This window comes from Musa acuminata, chromosome BXJ1-2, assembly GCF_036884655.1.
Source record: "Musa acuminata AAA Group cultivar baxijiao chromosome BXJ1-2, Cavendish_Baxijiao_AAA, whole genome shotgun sequence".
NCBI classification, from domain to species: Eukaryota; Viridiplantae; Streptophyta; class Magnoliopsida; order Zingiberales; family Musaceae; genus Musa; species Musa acuminata.
In genome coordinates this window covers 23,760,754-23,779,756 of record NC_088328.1, presented here as the reverse complement: position 1 = coordinate 23,779,756, position 19,003 = coordinate 23,760,754, and the positions used below count along the sequence as shown (strand labels likewise).

At 46.9% G+C, this 19,003-nt stretch overlaps 3 protein-coding genes and 1 non-coding gene across 4 annotated transcripts; 3 read left to right on the top strand and 1 right to left on the bottom strand.

Moving 5' to 3' along the window:
* Positions 1-4,681: 4,681 nt before the first annotated feature.
* On the top strand, positions 4,682-7,184 carry LOC103976007 (U-box domain-containing protein 30). The gene has a single exon (XM_009391173.3). It carries the CDS (start codon positions 5,366-5,368, stop codon positions 6,731-6,733), a length of 1,368 nt encoding a protein of 455 aa, XP_009389448.1. The 5' UTR covers positions 4,682-5,365; the 3' UTR covers positions 6,734-7,184.
* Positions 7,185-8,804: 1,620 nt separating this feature from the next.
* Positions 8,805-9,001, bottom strand: LOC135613846 (U2 spliceosomal RNA). Its single transcript, XR_010487388.1, has one exon. It is a non-coding gene; the product is annotated as a U2 spliceosomal RNA (small nuclear RNA).
* Positions 9,002-9,866: 865 nt separating this feature from the next.
* Positions 9,867-11,618, top strand: LOC103976008 (receptor-like protein 44). The gene has a single exon (XM_009391174.3). It carries the CDS (start codon positions 10,112-10,114, stop codon positions 10,952-10,954), a length of 843 nt encoding a protein of 280 aa, XP_009389449.2. The 5' UTR covers positions 9,867-10,111; the 3' UTR covers positions 10,955-11,618.
* Positions 11,619-14,456: 2,838 nt separating this feature from the next.
* On the top strand, positions 14,457-16,372 carry LOC135612743 (1-aminocyclopropane-1-carboxylate synthase 3-like). The gene is made up of 4 exons (XM_065109371.1): positions 14,457-14,683; positions 14,770-14,901; positions 15,023-15,183; positions 15,303-16,372. Exons 1-4 carry the CDS (start codon positions 14,531-14,533, stop codon positions 16,246-16,248), a joined length of 1,392 nt encoding a protein of 463 aa, XP_064965443.1. The 5' UTR covers positions 14,457-14,530; the 3' UTR covers positions 16,249-16,372.
* The last annotated feature ends 2,631 nt before the right edge of the window (positions 16,373-19,003 follow it).

Sequence of the window (19,003 nt, the reverse complement as noted above, 5' to 3'; positions counted from 1 at the left end):
TACCGGTCTTTCACACGGTTGACCATTGATATTTTATTGAAGTTACTGTTTTCTTGGTCTTCGTCAATAGGTTCTCCATCTCCTCGTAATGTGGAAACACAACCAAGAATAGTTCAATTCAAAGTTCTGTTCGAATTAAGACGTCGTTTGAGCGACAATGGGCGTTGACCACATGCCTTTGACCTGGTTGGCTGGATCCCCAGCATTTGAAGACTCCCTAATGTGAAAACATGTAGGAAGGGACGGAAACGGTGACCTCAGTTCTAATCGCGTGCAGGAAGAAGACGCTCCCTAATGTGAAAACATGCAAGAAAGGGATGGAGACTGTGGCCTCAGTTCTAATCATGTGCAGGAAGTGTAGTAGCTTTTGTGGTTCACATCTCCTCTCTATTAATTTCATCAACAACTCAAAAGTCAACACAATAACACATGATTAGACTTAATAATCATAATCGAGAAGCCGAAACAAAGGAACGGCGGCGTTAGGAATCAACAAAGAAAGGATGGATATGTTTTAGCTCCCAACTTGGCACGACCCGAGAAGTACGATGACGACCCAAGCAGCCTGCAGCCCAGCCCATGGACGTGTAGATCTGTGCATCAAGATACACTTAGGGCAGATGATTCAGGATCAGAAATAATAGATATGTTAATCGCGAATATGTTCGTGTATATTCAAACTTCTCCCAGATTCGACTTCGCTGTACTTGTCTTGTATACTATCAACCCTACATGAGTGAAGTACCTGGTGGGATTCGTCTTGCCTATTTTTGAACTGCACAGACCCAATCGACTAATAGACCAAAAGGGATTGGGATTGGGATTGGGATTGGGATAAATATGAATGGCTAAAAGAATTGGTGCAAAGAGCACTCCATGACTTTTGCCACCTCCACTGGTGGATGGCCACCCTTTTTCTGGACTGTAGACTCACGCAAGGTCGATGATGGTGGAGCCTGCAGTGACAGCCACTTCGGTGGCCACCAAACATGGGCTTGACCGCCATCAACCACGCCTTGCTTTGGTTGAACGGCAGCAGCTTGACGAACGAAACATGCGAGTGGACGTAGCGTTTGCATGCTTCCCTACGTCACGTACCCTTTACGCCAAGCTTGTACCTAAACAATCTTACGTGAACATAATTTCTATGTAGGATCGTCGTGCATGGCAATCGTAGACATCAGTATGACACACAAGAAAAGATTTCTACGGCATCCCTAAAACATTAGTGTAGAATCCCTAAATGGGCTTCTCGGCGACAGAATAATTTCCAAGTTGTATGGTGATGCTTTGCGTTTACTGTACATATACAACGTCGAGTATAAAAGTTCTCGATATTGTAGTACGACTATAATATCGAGAACTTTTATGCAAATGGATGAAGTTTGGAATCTTCAATATTGGCCCATCAACTTTTTGAAAAATAATCAATAATAAAATAAAGTAACTCAATGTATATAATATAATGATATCAAATATTATTTTATAGCCTCGATATTGGGTCTAACATATGAATGTTCCAACATCACATCATCTCATCACACATTGAATTGACATCACACATGCATCGATCCCAACTAAGTATCATCTTGACATGATAATCATAATGTTTGACGATTCAATAGATACTTTCATAATTAAATAAAGATCAATAATATTTCTACTCGATTACTCCATGAATTAACTCCAAACTCAACTGAAACAATTACTGGTTGACGTTGTCTTTGTGGGAACTATCTCATCTCCCAATTTCAAACTTGTGACAAGACTTAGATCGACTTCCAACCCCTAACACGCGAGACCAATAGTGTAAACGAAAAACTAGATTCCGTAAAGATCAACTTCACCATCCGAAATGTTCGCGTAGGGGAGCACCAACTAAGAAGTCTCTCTAATCAAGCAATGATGTCACGAAGAGTAGCAGGGAACCTTCTCTTCTACGATTCCTAGATACCAAAATTACGGCCACTGTTTCGACACATCCTTCCAGCTTTACGTCATACGTATGCCGCTTTTGGAGATGCGACCAGGGCCTGTGGGTCCCTCCTGCACTTGTTCATCGTGGGTCCCATTTGCATCGAGCTCGGGCAACGGTGGCATCTCATGCACCACGGTTCGGATCAAATTAAGATCATGCACGTAGCACTACTAATCCCTGCTCTCTCTCTCTCTCTCTCTCTCTCTCTAGCTGTGGGGCCATCATCCCGTGGGAGACACAGGGCCCCTCGTGGGATCTCCTCCTCGCTTTCTTTTTCTCATCGGGCCCTACCGCTGCATGCTACAAAGCCTGAGGTCATGGTCAAGGGAGTTTGTTGGCAACACCAGCAAATAATGCTCTGCCTCTGCTCCTCCGCCTTTGACCGGTCAGCCACCGCAAAAGTACTGCAAAACTCGTGCGACACTGCGACCCTTGCATTATTGCTTCCTTCTGCCGTTCCCACAGTCTGCGTGTGTTGTAAACCGCTTGTCTTCTAGTCACGACGACGTCACAACCCACGCTCGATCGAAGAGATTACGGATTTACATTACATGAATCGAGAGATCAAAGATGCGTGCAAATAAAGAAGGGAAGGATTACTTTTGGATGGTGGAATAATAGATTGGAGAGCAAGAGAGAGCTCTCGTGAGTGTGGAGTCCTTCATGTGCCTGTTGTCTCAAGAGCCCGGCAAGAGGTGGCCACTGCATTTGGTCCCCTCTTTATGAGTGGAAATCAGTGCTTACACCACTCTACCATTCAGTCACCCAAGTGGTAGGTGCTTTTTCTTCTTCCATCACTGTTTTCCATCCTCAATTATTTTTTGACTAATTATTATAACAATTATTTACTTATAGTATGAGGATTTCTTACTTCCATTGTGAGTGTAGACAGTTCCAGTCACCATTTACAGCAGATGAAATTGAAATGGGATCCTGAATCTGCAAGAACAAATTGATTATGCTGCCTCGGTCATCGGGGGAGATGAGTTGCATTAATGTGGGGCAGTCCCAAGGCACCATCAGTCTTAGACGATGTTGGTCAAACTGAGATGTGGCCTGCTCCTAAGTTAGTGGGCATCATCTTGCATCCACAAACTGCATGCTTAAACCTCATGTCGAATGGCAAAGCCATCAACGGGTCATGCTGTGTGGGAGCATATGGAAGAGAATACTGATCTGGAAACAATAAGAAACGATGGATGATAAGATGTGATGTTTCCGAACATGAAAATATTCGAGGACACACAGCATGTTACCTCGTGAGTAACTTACATCAGACCGAAACCGATGTCGTATTGCAAGTGATCTCCATCCGATGCTTTACGCTTGTGATCTCGGAGGGAGTTAACGAAGAAGAGGAATTCCAGCTCTTGTGAATTCCGGTCCACCATGACATACGCAAGGTTGTGCACAGTTCTTGGGGCGGCATGTGTCGATGCATCAGTGGCTCGAGCCACGGGACCCATGTTAGGTCGCCAGCCTCCATGTCACAGTAGGTAGATAGATACTCTCGCTTCCTCTTCTTTTCATGCCACGACAGGCACTTTAAGCCGATGAATAGCGTGTAATTGCAGTCTTGATTACAAGTTGGAGAAGTTGATGCTTTTGAGTTTTGTAGGTTTTACCTTCTTTCGATTCTTTCTATGGGTACACTGCTCATCTACTGTCGAACGCTACGTGGGAGAGTCCCTCTTCCTGGTAGGCGAAAAAGAAGTCCACCCAAGACTCATCCGGAGGACTGCAATCCCACGTTAAGTCACACCATTTTTTCGTTACCTTTTACGCCCTAGAGAGGAATTACTGTCACAATTGACGTAAAATAGGTCAAGGTCTCGAACATGCGTTTTGCACTCGGCGTCTTCTTTTTCTTTCCTTCTATTTTTCCCAAAAAGCCACTTTTTTTTACCATTCTGTTTATTTCCTATATAATTTTTTTTTTTTTTTGAAATCCCCTCTCCGCAGCCTTAAGTTGTTACCTCTTCCGACACAGTATCTTATTTTATTTTTATTTTCATATAGGATCTTTTAGTTTTTTAAAAGGTAAAATTATCTTTAATCTTGATATTATCGTCATCATCTCGTAAAATCTTGAAGGAGATTATCATATTAGGATTTTTTCTCCTTCCTCTCTCGTATGATTCATATTTATAGAATTATGTCAAGGTAGAGACGAGAAGGAAAATTATAATAACACTATAACCTATTGTAGAGATGATGTATAATAATAACAGACAAAAAAAAGATGATGAAGACATAATTGAGGGTGATTATAGAGGCAATGGATAAATAATAAATGGATAAATAATAAAAATGACAATAAATAGAGTGAAGAGTGGATAATCTTATCTCTTAGAAAAAAAAATATACCAGAAAAAAAAGGAGATTGTTTTAAGAAATCTATTTTTTTATAATTAATATATCACTTGATATTTGGCTAATCTGAGAGGCTTTGTTTTACATGACGATGTTTCTGGGTAAAAGAAAAAAGAGATATCTCATGAGGGCAAAAATGTCATTAGGGAAACGTCCGTGGTTTCACTGGAACAGAAAGTGATGGGGGAGACGACGGCGACAAGAAGGCCGGAATGCACGTGCGGTGCGCAGGCCGAGACGCCACGACCACCGGCTTCACCCGGTCATACTCGGCCCTCCCTCCCTCCCCTTCCGACTTCCCCGTGCCCAACTTTTATTTCTCTCGAGGCCCCTTTAATTATTTTTTTATTCTTCCTCTTTTCAAAATCTTTTTTTTATTCGCCTTTAATCGCATCTCTCTCTCCCAGTGACTGTCTCTGCGTGTCCTCGTGGCTTGCCAGGCTGAGATAGATCTTACACTCCCCCCTCTGAGACTCCTCCTTATCTCCCTCATCAGTCTTCTAACGTTATCTTTTGGACTCAAAAGTTGCCAAGTTGTTGTCTTTCTCTGATTTTTGAGTTCCTCTTCTTTTGTGGGAAGGTTAAATTTGGGTTAGATCTCCGTCCCCTCGCTCTTATTTTGCTCTCCCCTTTTTACCTCCCGATCCGGGCCTTTGCTCGCGTATGATTTCGCCTTTTTCTACCCTCTGTGTGGGTCTCTGCGTGTGTGAGAGAGCTTTAGCGACGGAGGGAGAGAAGGGGGCTTTGGGGTTCCAGAACAGGGGCGGAGATCGATCATAAGTCCATAATGGTGGTTATGATGACGAGTTGTTTCTTTTGACCGGCGCCACCCAAGCCTCCTCCGGAGCGCAGTCCGCAGCGACGCCTCCAGCAGAGCAAAAGGGCACTCTCGACACCGGTCCTATTTGCTCCTCTCCCTCCTGCTGCTAATCTTCTCCTCCCCCGTTTCTTCTCTTGTTTTGGCTTAAAAGTCGAATCTTGGAATCTAAAGCTGAGTTCTTGAGGCCCCGAACGATGCCGCAATACCAGCAGCAGGCTTCGTGGAGGCTGGAGGGCGGTGGGCAGGTCATAGATCTGGAGACCGCCGTCAAAGATGGGATCTTGGGCGGCGGCGAGAGCGGCGGAGGCCTCCCGGCAGGTAAAGACGGGAGTTTTGGGGCTTCTGCCGAGAAGCTCGACCTCAAGAAGATGATCGAGGAGCTCGACTCGGCGGCGGAGGAGGATGTGCCCTCGGTGTTCATCTGTCCCATTTCGCTCGAGCCAATGGTGGATCCCGTCACGCTCTGCACCGGCCAGACCTACGAGCGCGTCCACATCCTCAAGTGGTTCTCCCTGGGGCACCTCACCTGCCCCACCACCATGCAGGAGCTCTGGGACGACGCCGTCACCCCCAACCAAACCCTCCACCAGCTGATCCACGCTTGGTTCTCGCAGCGATACCTCCGCCTGAAGAAGAGATCCGAGGACGTCCAGGGCCGCACCGCCGAGCTCGTCAAAACCCTGAGGAAGGTCAAGGGGCAAGCCAGAGTGCAGGCTCTCAAAGATCTCCAGAAGATACTCGCCGCCCACCCGGCCGTTAAGAAGACCGTGGCCGACTCCGGCGGCGTCGCGCTTCTTTCTTCTCTGCTTGGTCCATTCACCTCCCACGCCGTTGGCTCCGAGGTGATCGCCATTCTTGTCAATCTTAGCTTGGATTCGGACGCAAAGGCTAATTTGATGCAGCCCGCAAAGATCTCGCTCATGGTTGACATGCTGAACGAAGGAACGATCGATACCAAGATCAACTGCACCAGATTCATCGAAATGCTGATGGAGGAGAAGAGTTTCCGCTCCGAGGTCGTGACAAGATTGAGTCTTTTGGTGGCGCTGCTGAGATTGGTGAAGGATAAGAGACACCCAAACGGCATTGTGGCAGGGCTTAGCTTGCTCAAGGCTATCTGCTTTCATGAGCAAGTCCGAAGCTTAATCGTGAGCATTGGAGCAGTCCCGCAGCTCGTCGAGCTGTTGCCGAATCTGACTGCCGAGTGCTTGGAACTGGCTTTGCACATCTTGGATGATCTCTCCACCATAGCCGGAGGCTGTTCGGCATTGAAGGATTGCGCCCAAACCATTCCCAATGCAGTGAGACTTCTGATGAGGGTGTCCGAAGCCTGTACTCAATATGCATTATCTATACTGTGGGCAGTCTGTAAGCTCGCACCCGACGAATGTGCTCCTCTTGCAGTAGAGGCTGGGTTGGCTGCAAAGTTACTGCTCGTCATTCAGAGCGGTTACAATCCAGAGCTAAAGCAACGGGCGGCCGAGCTATTGAAGCTCTGCAGTCTCAATTACACGACGACTCTGTTCATTTCGAAGTGCAAGCTAACGAGGACGATTCAATGACGGAAGAAGGCGATCACCGTACTAGTCGTTCCAATCGGGAGTGAGCGAGGCCACTGGTCGGATGATGCATGATTGGAATTAGCTACATTGCAATATCAGAATGAGGTAAGATGATCATGGCAGCCAACAGGGTGGGTGGGTGTACAGGAAGTTTGGAGGGATATGAGCTCTTGTCTTGTGTGTATAGTATGTACACTTACAGTTCTCATTCTTCATACACGAAGGAGCATCTAAATGTGGATGATCGGTGGTGGAGAGCGAAGCTGGTGTGGGATTTGGATCGATCCACTGCTCGGTGAGGTAGAGGTTGTAGTCCTCAATAAGCTTGTCGATCGAGGATTTTGGTCATTCCCATGTGATTATATTCCAGATTGTGTGTCTGCAAGAGCTTGTAAATCTTCTTCCTGTTATCGTTAAGACTGCGAGAATTCATACCAAAATTTTTGTTTCACATAGTCGATCTTTCATATCTGTTCTTGTTCCCAAGCTGCAGCTTTCAGCTGGCAGGTATTATCAAGTGTTGGTTGTGTCGAAGAATCTTATCCATTGCCATATCGTTTGATGCTGATGGAGCTTTAAAGCTTTGACTGTATCTCGTTGAACGCCAACACTCGTATTTATTTCTCCCCCCATCCACTCCCCCGGAGGTGATAATGGAAGTGACCGAAGCCAAGGTTTAGGTCTTACCGCAGGTGCCCCTATTGCTTGAGGTTTTGATGGCCATGGACCGCTGCAGACTGCTAAAGATTCACCGGCAGTAACTTTCCCATGACATACAACTCAAACACTGCTTCAGGGCTCCGTGGACAAGGAGGAGACGTTTCTTCCAGGGCGTGCCACTTAAAGGAAGGAGGACAAGACCGGAGATGGAGAGGCGTGGGCTGGCTTGACATGCACAGAGTACCCTGGTAGGATCGATCGGTCATTCGCAACTCGCAGCAGCTGGTGGACTTCCAGTGCTGCAGACCATTGCTTGTGTTGGATGGCTCTGCCTCTGTGGGTTTCTCACGAGTCTTGAGTCATCTGACACGCCCAGAGCTCACGGTGGGAACCGCATGGCATGAATGATTGATTATTTGGTGCAGCACCAAATCAACAGAACGATAGTTTTGAACGATCACGACGGAGTAGAGATCAACAAAAAGAAAAAGAAGATCATGGTGATGGTGAAGGAATGGAGTTTGAATCCGGAGAGTGGACGCAATGATGTGCCTTACGACACAGTAGGCAGTCACAAGGTGGGAGCTCAGTGGACTGCTTCGGCCCCATGGCGAATTGACAGTGCAGACTCTTTTCAGGGCATGGGCCAGTGTGACCACCTGTGGCTGTTCCCCCAACAAGCAATAAGTCATGGTGGCCAGGGAAGGGTTTTATTGGGTACCAACAAATGCCAGTCCAGAGTCGAGATGAGCTCCCAGCAATCTGAGGAACAGGTGGGGGATCCAACCTTCATCGACCCATGCTGATCCATATCATCTTCACTTCTTGTCTTCCATGATAGAAATCCACCAGCTTTCAGTAAATAGTGAGAAGATTTTGGTGGCACGATTACTTTTATTTTCGTTGCATCCGCCTTCATGATTCGGCTGCAAAAGAACAAGAGAGTATAAACAAGTGAGAAAAGGACGCATCCTTGGATCGAAAAGGACAAGTAGCTGCGCCTCGAAAGATCTGTAGCCAAGATTCTCGTGGTTGTTTATTTTGGTTTCGCAAAGCAGCAACTGTGATTGAATCCAAGAATGATTTGTGATCGTCTTTGAGAAACGGAGAATCGAACAGGACGGTAGACCACCACCACACCACACCACAGAACTCAAAGTAGCACAGAAGCTCAGCCGCCCAAATTGCTAGAAGTCACAGAATGGTTCGTCGATCGAACACACTGCAGTTGGGCTTTCAGCGGTGGAGTTGGGCTTTCGTGGGGGCACTTTGAAGGTCATCTCTCGGCGGCCCGAAGTTTGGTCTTAAGAACAAGTGACAGTCGAAACATACGTTCATGGGCCTAACTTTGGGCCTCTGTTACGCTTCACATAAGCCCATTCGCACAGAAAGCTTATGCAGTTAGACTTGGTCGGGGTGCGACAGGCCCGTGCAATAGTGCAACACACGGGCGACGCGTGAGGGCCCCAGTGGCAAGCCACTGTAGTGGACCCACCCCCAAAAGAAATTAATTTAATATCATGGTGGGTCGATGACCCACGTATCAGATATTAAACTGATAAGAACAGATACTACACTTGATCTTAGCCAAAAGGCCGAGAAAGGTATGATCTGTGATGTGTCATGGAAACTTGTTTTATAGTGTGTACTGCACCGGAGGCTGGCAGAACAACCGATGTGGGACTAAATTTTCTGGTGTCCTGGATTCTTTTCTCGCTTTCGATATAGAAGAGAAGCTATTCGACATGGAACTAATAAAACAACAGCCTTTAATAAAACACTGTTTCCCTTGGCTGCCATGGGAGAGAGGAGAAGCTCTTTGTTGGGAGTGAAAAGAAGGTAGTCACTGTACAGCACGAAAATCACATTACCAGTGTCTAATCCAGCTAAAGCAGCCTCTTGTCTCGAAGCTCCCACGACAAGGCGGCCACCAGTCCTTTTCTACTGTTGCGGTGGAGGTGGTGGTTTTCATGGCCAGCCTCCCGAGTCAGCCCGAGCCCCGGTCCTTTTACGTATGCAAGCACCAAAAGTGGCAGTAGGGGTGAGTGCGACGCGAGCGGAGAGCAGCCGCAGAACAATGTGCCATTTGAGGGGTCCTTCTCGTTATAGTGGGGCGGTGCTGTGCCGCATAGGGTCTTTTGATGTCGACCTGCCTGCAACTGGGACGCTTCCCACTTCCATATACCTCCAACGAGCGACACACACCCGAAGTCAGATGTCCTCTCGAGAGATACAAGACGAGTGATGGACGGATGCCTTTCCGAGCAGGACAAAGTCCATAACTCAACACATCATGCGTCCAAAGTTCAAGAATTGTTTATACCATCAGGAAATGGAAAAAGGAGAGGGAGGGAGGCGAAAAAGATGTTTGCGGGATGAGAATCAACAGTTGCGAGCAACAGCAACATGAGTCTTCCATGGGAAGTGGTGGTGCCGGCGAAGGGGATGGCTGATGGCTGTAGGAAGTTTTGGCTCGTGCCCAACCTGAGGCCTCGATCCGTGACAATAAATTTGATCGAATCCAACATAATATGCGAGTTGCATATGGGCCACGATTCAATTGTAGATGCGGCCCATTTTGGGTGACGATGATACCTTAAGCAAAGATGCCACCTTCCCCCGAACGAGAGAACGAGTAGCTGCAGCAGAAGTAGCAGCATCCAAAGGGGTCCATTTTCGTCCTCCTCCCGATCCATCACCTGTTCTTCCTCGACTCTAATGGAGCCGCCGCGGCCGCCGCTCTTGTGCGTGGGGCTTCTCCTTCTTGTCGAGCTCCTTCTGCCGCCGCCGACCTTGGCGAAGTCTGACGACCAGGCGTGCCTCTCCAACCTCCGGCGATCGCTGACGGACCCCAACAGCAGCCTCCGGAACTGGACCCGCGCCAACTTCGCTGCCCCCTGCAATGGATTCACCTCCTACCTCCAGGGCGTCACCTGCAACAACGGGCGCATCTACAAGCTCTCGCTCGCCGGCCTCGCCCTCGGCGGTGCCATCTCCCCTTACGTCTCCAACTGCACCAACCTTCAGTCCCTCGACCTCTCTTCCAACCAGCTCTCCGGCCCCGTCCCGTCGGAGCTCTCCGCCCTCCTCAACCTCGCTGTCCTCAACCTCTCCTCCAACCGCCTCACCGGCCCCATACCCCCGCAGCTCGCCCTTTGCGCCTATCTCAACGTCATCGACCTCCACGCCAACCTTCTCTCCGGCCCCATCCCTGACCAGCTCGGCCTCCTCGTCCGCCTCTCCACCTTCGACGTCTCCTACAACCGCCTCGAGGGCCCCATCCCTGTGCTGCTCGCCAACCGGTCGGGCTTGGCGGCGGGGCTGCCGCGGTTCAACGCCAGCTCCTTTATCGGCAACAGGGACCTCTACGGGTATCCCCTGCCGCCCATGAGAGGGAAGGGACTATCGGTGCTCGCCATTGTCGGAATTGGGCTCGGTAGTGGTCTTCTTAGCCTGGTGCTCAGTTTCACCGCGGTTTGCATCTGGCTTCGGGTCACAGAGCAGGCGGCCATGATGACCAACGACGAGGGCAAGGTCTCCCACCTCATGCCCGACTACTGACTGGTTCGCTTCTTCGGATCTGTCCCGCCATGAATCCGGCATCAAAAATCCCATCTTGGACTCCCCTTCTCATTCTTCCAAGAGTAAAGTTCGCTCCTTTTTGTTCTTTTTCTTTTCTTTTCTCTTGCCTTTTGGTTTTACTTAGCCATCTGTCTGCCTTTTCTTCTTTTGTTTTCTCTGTGAGAAGAAGTTCTTTGAAGCTTGACAACGAGAATGTATACCAAAACTTGACAAAGAAACTAATTGAGTAGCTCTGTTCTGTTCAATACAGAGCTTTATGTGATGGATGGGGAGGACATTCGTACAAGGAGACCTTATGCTCTGCTCTGTTTAATCTTTAATCTTACGATAGGAAGCTGCAGAGAACGTGATTCTGAGTTGATTTATGGGGCATTCTGACTAGTTTAAACCAAAGCCTGAGATTGTGTCTTCCAGGCCTAACCTATGCAGCTATCCTGTCTTGGCCTAATGACATAATTATATCTTGGAAACCCTACCTGCTTTTGTTTTTTATGCTTCTCTTTCTTGTTTGTGGAGTAAGGATACAGTCACTAAGGATGGCAAGTCTAAGCAGCTCAAGTGGCAATATCAAACTGTATGTCCCCTGTAGACTCTGTAAAACCCAGTTTAGAGCAACCTAATGAAGCAGATCTTTTATGTTTAATTTACATTGAGTGTCTATGGCTTGTCTTGGACAAGTTCAGCTATAAATCCTGACCTACTGTGAAATGGGATTAGCAAGATGAAGAGGCAGGGTCTAGTGAGCCTCTTTTCTTCTGTTTGGAGGGTGGAAGATAATGGATTCAAATCATCTCGGGAGAAGGGGTGTCATGAACTGTGATCTTGCTTCTTGTCGGAAGGAACTAATGAACACCTCACGGGATCCTTCTTTGGACTCGCACACAGAGTTTGGATCAAATGTACTGCTCACATGAAGATGAATGTGGCTGAGGCTTATAATTGCTTGTAAGTTGCTATTGCTTGCTCAGGTATAAAACTATTATTGTCCCCCCTCGATATACAGGAGTCCAAGGATCAATTATGCAGCTTAAGTTTGCAATGAAAGGAGTTCGTGAGGCCACTGCTCACAGAAACCTTCTTTAGCTGCAGCTTTTGTGCAGATCAAAGGCCTAGTTAGGAGTCCACTTTGGTGGAGGATTCTCCACTCGTAGATCAAGATCGGTCGCAGCTAGCTAGTATCATACCTGGGCATTATGGAGTGGCTAAATTGAGGAGCCAATTCCAAAAGGTTTGGGTTGAGGGGACAAGGAAGCTTGATGGTTGATTTGCCTTTCGGGTGTGGCTTCCAACTTGTCATCCTTCCACTCTCTTGGCTTCAGACCTCCTTGTCCTGCAAATGGTAGTAGGAGTGTAGCAGGTGATGCTGAGGTAGAGTTCCTTTTCTCAGTGGGGTTGAGTGCGCTGGTCAGCTACACAAAAGAGAAGCCAATGGTGTTGGGCTTGCCGTGTTCTGACCGGTTGGATTCGATTTGGATCTTTTTAGACATTTTTGGCTATGAGTTCGATTCCCAATCCCAGTAAGCTTCCTTCCTTCCGTTCGATACCCTTCTCGATAGCAAACTTTCTTTCCGATGCCTCAATTCGATGCATTGCAGAGCTCATCGAGGGTTTGAAGAAGCTTTACAACAGAGAAGGAAAATGGCAGAGTAGCCGAACATTAGGGGGTGAGAAATCTTCGGAAGCAAAGAGGAAGAGCGAGAAGGGACAGAGTCACGTATGTGAGTGAGGGCAGCCCATATGGATACTGGAAGCCCATCTTGCCATTCGATCTCATCCGATCCTTCGTTGTGCTGTGCAGTTGCTGTGGGGGAACTCGCAATGGAACACTTGCCATTCCTCCAACTTCAAGTCATTCTCATTTCTCATCCCGTAGAAGGAGAGCATCAAATGCTGTTCATGTCGAACGAAGAGGCTACAACATCAAATGCTGTTGATGTCAAACAGGTGGAAGTGCCTGCTTGGCCGACGATGTCCATCCGGGGAAGACAAATCCTAACTCATGATCTTGGCAGGAGAAAACAACGTCCCAACCATCGTTGGACTCCACGATCTCATTGAACGCGTGGATCATTGTTCCGTATCCACACCCGTCACGTTTGATGTATGTTGTCGTTGAAGTTGAATATATGTAGCGATAAGAACAATAGACAACAAAGAAGGGCTCTATTTCCTTTAAGTAGAAAGCAACCCATGGATGCCTCGGGTTCGATCCAAGTGGTTTATGGACCGCATGGGTGCACCAAACTGTTAACCATCAAGAGGGATCATGTTGGAAAATCATTTTCGATTTCGATCTTCATACAAATTAGTTGCGGAACAAACATCCGATCACTCATCGACCTCTCGAGCAATAATTCGAATTTTCTTATGTATATAAATATGAATCAAATGAGATTAATCCATGATCCACATTACTACTTAAGCTAGAGGTGTTTTCATATAGTTGCGTCTAAAACCAGTTTATGGCTTCATAATGCGGGTGTTCTCACACGTCTGACCCTAATTTTGTCGTTTATAGAGTGAGTGAGCAATTCGATTCATTCTCTCCGGTCACTGATGCAGGACTGTGTGGTTGCTTACAAGTCGTTGGGTAAAGCTCGTAGACGACATCCTCTCTGTAGTCCCTCCATAGAAATATACAAACAGAGCTGGTGCTTGCATGGCAGTGCAAGTTTTACGTACTTGCTAGGCTGATGCAATGGGAGTAATAATTAATGTCAATTGTCTCATAAACAATGTAATAATTAACAGCATGCAGGAGGAAGAATCAGCAGTCCTCCTGGCTCTGAGTTAAGAGTCACATTGGGGGGGGGTCTGAGTTAACAGAGAAAGGGACTTGGAACCAATCAAAGGCTGTTCGTTTGGACTCATCGGAAGCAAGTGGAGAAATGAAGCTAATTAAACCAAGGCGAGAGGAAGTTGCATGGACAGAGCAGTCGATGGCTTATGCTCGGAAGAGTCAAAGCTTGATTAGCTCAGTCTACTGATCACGATGATTTATATTTATATATACATAAATATTGGTTATCCAGGCTAAGCGTACACCCACCTCCGTCGAGGAAGCCTCTGGTTGACCGTGCCATGCAGGGATTCGGATGATGTAACAGAGGAGGCCGGTGTGTCGGAGCAAGCAGAGATGGGTGTTAGCTCGGGTGGGTCTTAGTGTTCCAGATCAACTAAACATGACATCCGTCCATTCTGCGACTCGGAAGCTGCATAATTCTGTATTCTCTGGTATGTTTTGTATTCTTTTCCCTTCATCAATATAAACTAGAGGGTTAAGCAGGTCTCTTGTCCAACATCAGGGGCCCAGTAGATTTTGTGTCGGCAGGTGTATTCTAAATTGCTTCATCTGAACTAAATCCAGCACCATTCTATCTGTCTGTAAAAACAATCCGTGATTGTGTTACTTCGAGGATTCTATAAATGCCTACTCCTCCACCTTCCAAGCATCACCAAAATCTCTCTTTCTCTCTCTCTCTCTCTCTCTCTCTCTCTCTCTCTCTCGTTCTTTTGTACATACAGCGTCTCTCAATCTCTTCTCAGCCTACCAGAATGAATCAGATGCTGCTCTCCAGAAAAGCTGCATGCAACATCCATGGGCAGGACTCCTCCTATTTCCTGGGGTGGCAGGAGTACGAGAAGAACCCCTATGATCCAATCACTAACCCGACAGGGATCATTCAGATGGGTCTCGCAGAGAACCAGGTTGGTTCTCTCACTCAGACAAGTTCTCCTCACTCAAGTCACTTGTGACAGTAACTAATATTAAGGCCTCTCGTTCATGCTTGCAGCTCTGCTTTGATCTCATCGAATCGTGGCTTGAGAACCATCCCGACCCAGCTGCATTCAAGAAAGATGGAGCACTACTATTCCGGGAGCTCGCTTTGTTCCAGGACTACCATGGCTTGCCAGCCTTCAAGCGTGTAAGTCCATAAACTTAAACTAATTTACCGGGGATATATCAGAAGGATCACATCCATTCTCGCATATATCAACAGAATCTGCTGGGTTACTAATTGCAGTCCGCAATGCATACATCTGCAGGCATTGGCTAAATACATGGGAGAAGTAAGAGGAAACAAAGTAGCTTTCGATCCCAACAGGCTCGTCCTCACGGCTGGTGCTACTTCTGCCAATGAGACTCTCATGTTTTGTCTTGCCGAACCTGGAGAAGCATTCCTTCTGCCTACTCCATACTACCCAGGGTACGTACACATCCACAACAGAGCCTTGTCGACCAATTACTCTACCCATGCACGCGATCGGTTCCATGTACTTGAATTGCCATGGTGACACACTCACCTTTCCCATGTGTGCCTGACAGATTCGACAGAGACCTCAAATGGCGAACCGGAGCGGAGATCGTTCCCATCCATTGTTCGAGCTCTAACGGCTTCAGGATCACCAAACCGGCCCTGGAAGCTGCATACCAAGATGCGCAGAAGCGTAGCCTCAGAGTGAAAGGTGTGCTGGTGACCAACCCGTCCAACCCATTGGGGACGACGCTGACCCGACACGAACTCGACATTCTTGTCGACTTTGTCGTCTCCAAGGACATCCATCTCATCAGTGACGAGATCTACTCAGGGACCAACTTCGACTCGCCGGGGTTCATCAGCATTGCAGAGGCCACAAAGGACAGGAACAACGTCTCCCATCGGATTCACATCGTGTGCAGCCTCTCTAAAGATCTCGGCCTCCCAGGTTTTCGTGTCGGTGCAATCTATTCGGAGAATGAAGCAGTCGTGTCTGCTGCTACTAAGATGTCAAGCTTTGGGATGGTCTCTTCTCAAACCCAGTACCTCCTCGCGGCGTTGTTATCCGACAAAGAATTCACCGATAAGTACCTTCTCGAGAATCAGAAGAGACTCAAAGAGCGGCACGACATGCTTGTCGAAGGACTGCGCAGGATCGGGATCGGGTGCTTGAAAGGAAGTGCGGCCTTGTTCTGCTGGGTGGACATGAGACACCTGCTGAAGTCCAACACCTTCAAAGGAGAGATGGAGCTGTGGAAGAAGATAGTGTATCAGGTGGGACTAAACATCTCGCCGGGTTCTTCGTGCCACTGCGACGAACCGGGGTGGTTCCGCGTCTGCTTCGCTAACATGTCCGAGGACACCCTAACCCTCGCCATGCAGCGGCTTAAAAGCTTCGTTGACTCCGGCGATTGCGGCAGTAACCATGACTCCGGCCATCAGCGCCCCAGAAAGCCATTCTTGACCAAGTGGGTCCTCCGCTTGTCGTCCACCGATCGCAAGTCCGAGCGATGATAACACCGGATTGCTGCAGCGAATGCACGATCGATCATTCTTTACATTTTTACGCCAAACAGCATGTTTCTTTTCTCCTCGTGTCTTTTTGTCTTGGATCACGCGATCTGTCTGGTTTTTTGAGTGCCCAAGGCTTCATGATCGAGAGAGATTGTTCACTTCCTCATTCCATGAAGTTATTCGATTTCTCAGTAACAGTATGTACGATAACTTTGTTCTTGTTTCTTCTAAGAAAGCATTCAGTATGGAACATGACACTGTTCTTGTTGCTACCATAGATAAATAACAAGTTGATCCATAGGAGCCCCATTGGACCCCTGCTTTGATTGATTTACATGAACCCAGAAATGGTTGAATCTCCAGCTGTCAGTGGCCTCATCTTGGCTCACCAAACGCGTTTCCTTTGCTGATTCCTGTCTCTTAATGGAACAGTCAATATTATATGAAATGTTACTGATTCTATAAGCAATATGTTCTGTAAGATTATTAGTGAACTTATCTTTGTTGATTGGGACCGTTGCGGGAAGCTAATTTCCTTTACTACGATGCCTTGTGCCATCAAAGTCAAGTCAGAGTTGGTCTCTGGTTTTGATGCTATTTTAATTGTGCCGTAAGTTAATCCAGACTGGGTGATGCTACAACATGAACGGCGGCCGAACGAGGCAAGGACGGATTTTTGAGATGAGGTGCATTCTGTTCTCATCTAGCTTGGAACGAGAACATGATCAAGACATCATGCTGATCTCTCGCAGTGTTTACTTCTACCCGGAGATGGAGATGGACACTCGGTCACTATCGTCGACATCTGCTGTCTCGGTTGTCGACGTCACGTCAAAAGCTTTGCTTTTCGTGTTGTGTTCCTCGGATCAAGAGACGACGCATGTCAAAAGACTTGCGTTAGCAACGCAGTAGATTGGGTCAGGCGGACTGCTCTTGTCGAACAACATGTCTGGCCTCCACTTAAGCCTACGCGTGCACATGAGCCGACGCCCTCACGCGAACACACCACCTTCCTTTGTGTCGATATTTCTCCGAGAGAAGACGGAGCATTTCCCGACAACAACATGGCGATGTTGTCACCAACAGTCTCAGATTCAGCCGTAAATCTTCCTAGGCCAAAGAATTCAAGCTTTTACACTATACCTACTCATCAAAGACAGGATGATCAAAGAAGAGAACAAACCGGTCGGAATGGGACTTTGCAGATTGTTGGAGCATAAACACCTCAACTGAGCATGCCGCAGCCCTCTGGGCGATTCACATGCGTTGTAGGTCTGATGTGCTTGTCGTGTCGGCGGGTAAAGAATATTTCAATCAATCGAAAACTTTGTTTGCTTGTTACAAGCAGCAGATCGCACAGAGAGGGTACAGAGTGTTGCCAAGACATGGTGAGTACTTCCACAGCCCATTTGACGGTGACAGACTCTTTTTGTACGTGAGATTGTTGTTGTTTACTCTTCACGACTAGTGTATGGGCATGATAAGTCTTAATTAACTATACTTTACATACGTTGTCTTTGACTTCATTCACGAGCACCATATTTATCTTATCTAAGGCCTTACGTATATTGGGCTTCTGAGAAAGCCACATACATAGGGCGAGGAAGCTTGTCGGAGCCAACTTTGGGTTTCTAAACTCTCTCTCTCTCTCTGGAATCGAATTTAGAATGCCTATTACACTTAAATAATCTCTCAAAAGTCACATCATATCAGATGACAAATCTCCCAATGGTCCTTCGTACGACATTGGTTTGCATATTCGTTTTACCACTATAATGAGCAATGACTTTATCATATTAGCTTAAATGCATGATATATTGCTATTTCTTGATTCCATGAACATGACTGGAAATCCCTCAGATTCAGACTAAAATCCATGTTACAGGTCCACGAGAGAGAGAGAGAGAGAGAGAATGGTTTGATAGTTGAGTAGATACACGAGGCATGGATGCCTGCATTAATGGCGTTGAATTCCACTGGCATAAGTAACATAATGACAAAGTGCAGAAGTCGGTAACTTAACTGGTTGAATCCTCCTCTGGCATGGTTGTCGATCGGCATTCAATTTATTAGTCAACGGCGCTCTTGTTTTCTTGTATGCGAAGTGTTCATGTCATCATTAATGTTCAAATATGATAGCCATGGAGAGTATGTTGGGAATGTATAAGCAAATAAATGATAAAAACGAAATATTATAATATAATAAAAAAAAATTAAAAATCGAAGTAATATTAAATAAGAGTTACAAGATATTTCTAACTATACACACTCTTTTACTTTATAAACTATTATCCTATTTATAGGAACTAGTGGTAACTAACTTATCGTATCATGTCACAGTATAAGAACTACTTTCGTAACTTTTAGAACAAGAGTTACTATTTAGGATATGCATATAACTACCTAACAACTGCCCGTCCAAACACCGGCATCAGAGAGTCCCCGAGTGAGGCCATGGAAGTGGCCTTGGACCAATCAACTGTATCTTGCCATTCCATAGGCTCACCTTGATAGACATGCATTGGCTTCGGTCTGCTTTCTGCAAACCCTAATTGGCCTACTGTCCACCGTGAACCTACAGGAAAAGCCCACAGTGTAGCTTGTTCTTTTTCACCATTGGTAAATCGGATTGCACAATCTGATCATAAAGGTTCCAGAATATCGAAGACAACCACGGATAGATGGATCCTCTTCTCGGTTATTCGGAATACGTGGTTGTCCAGTTACATTTCAAAGGAACTCGATGTCGATGAAA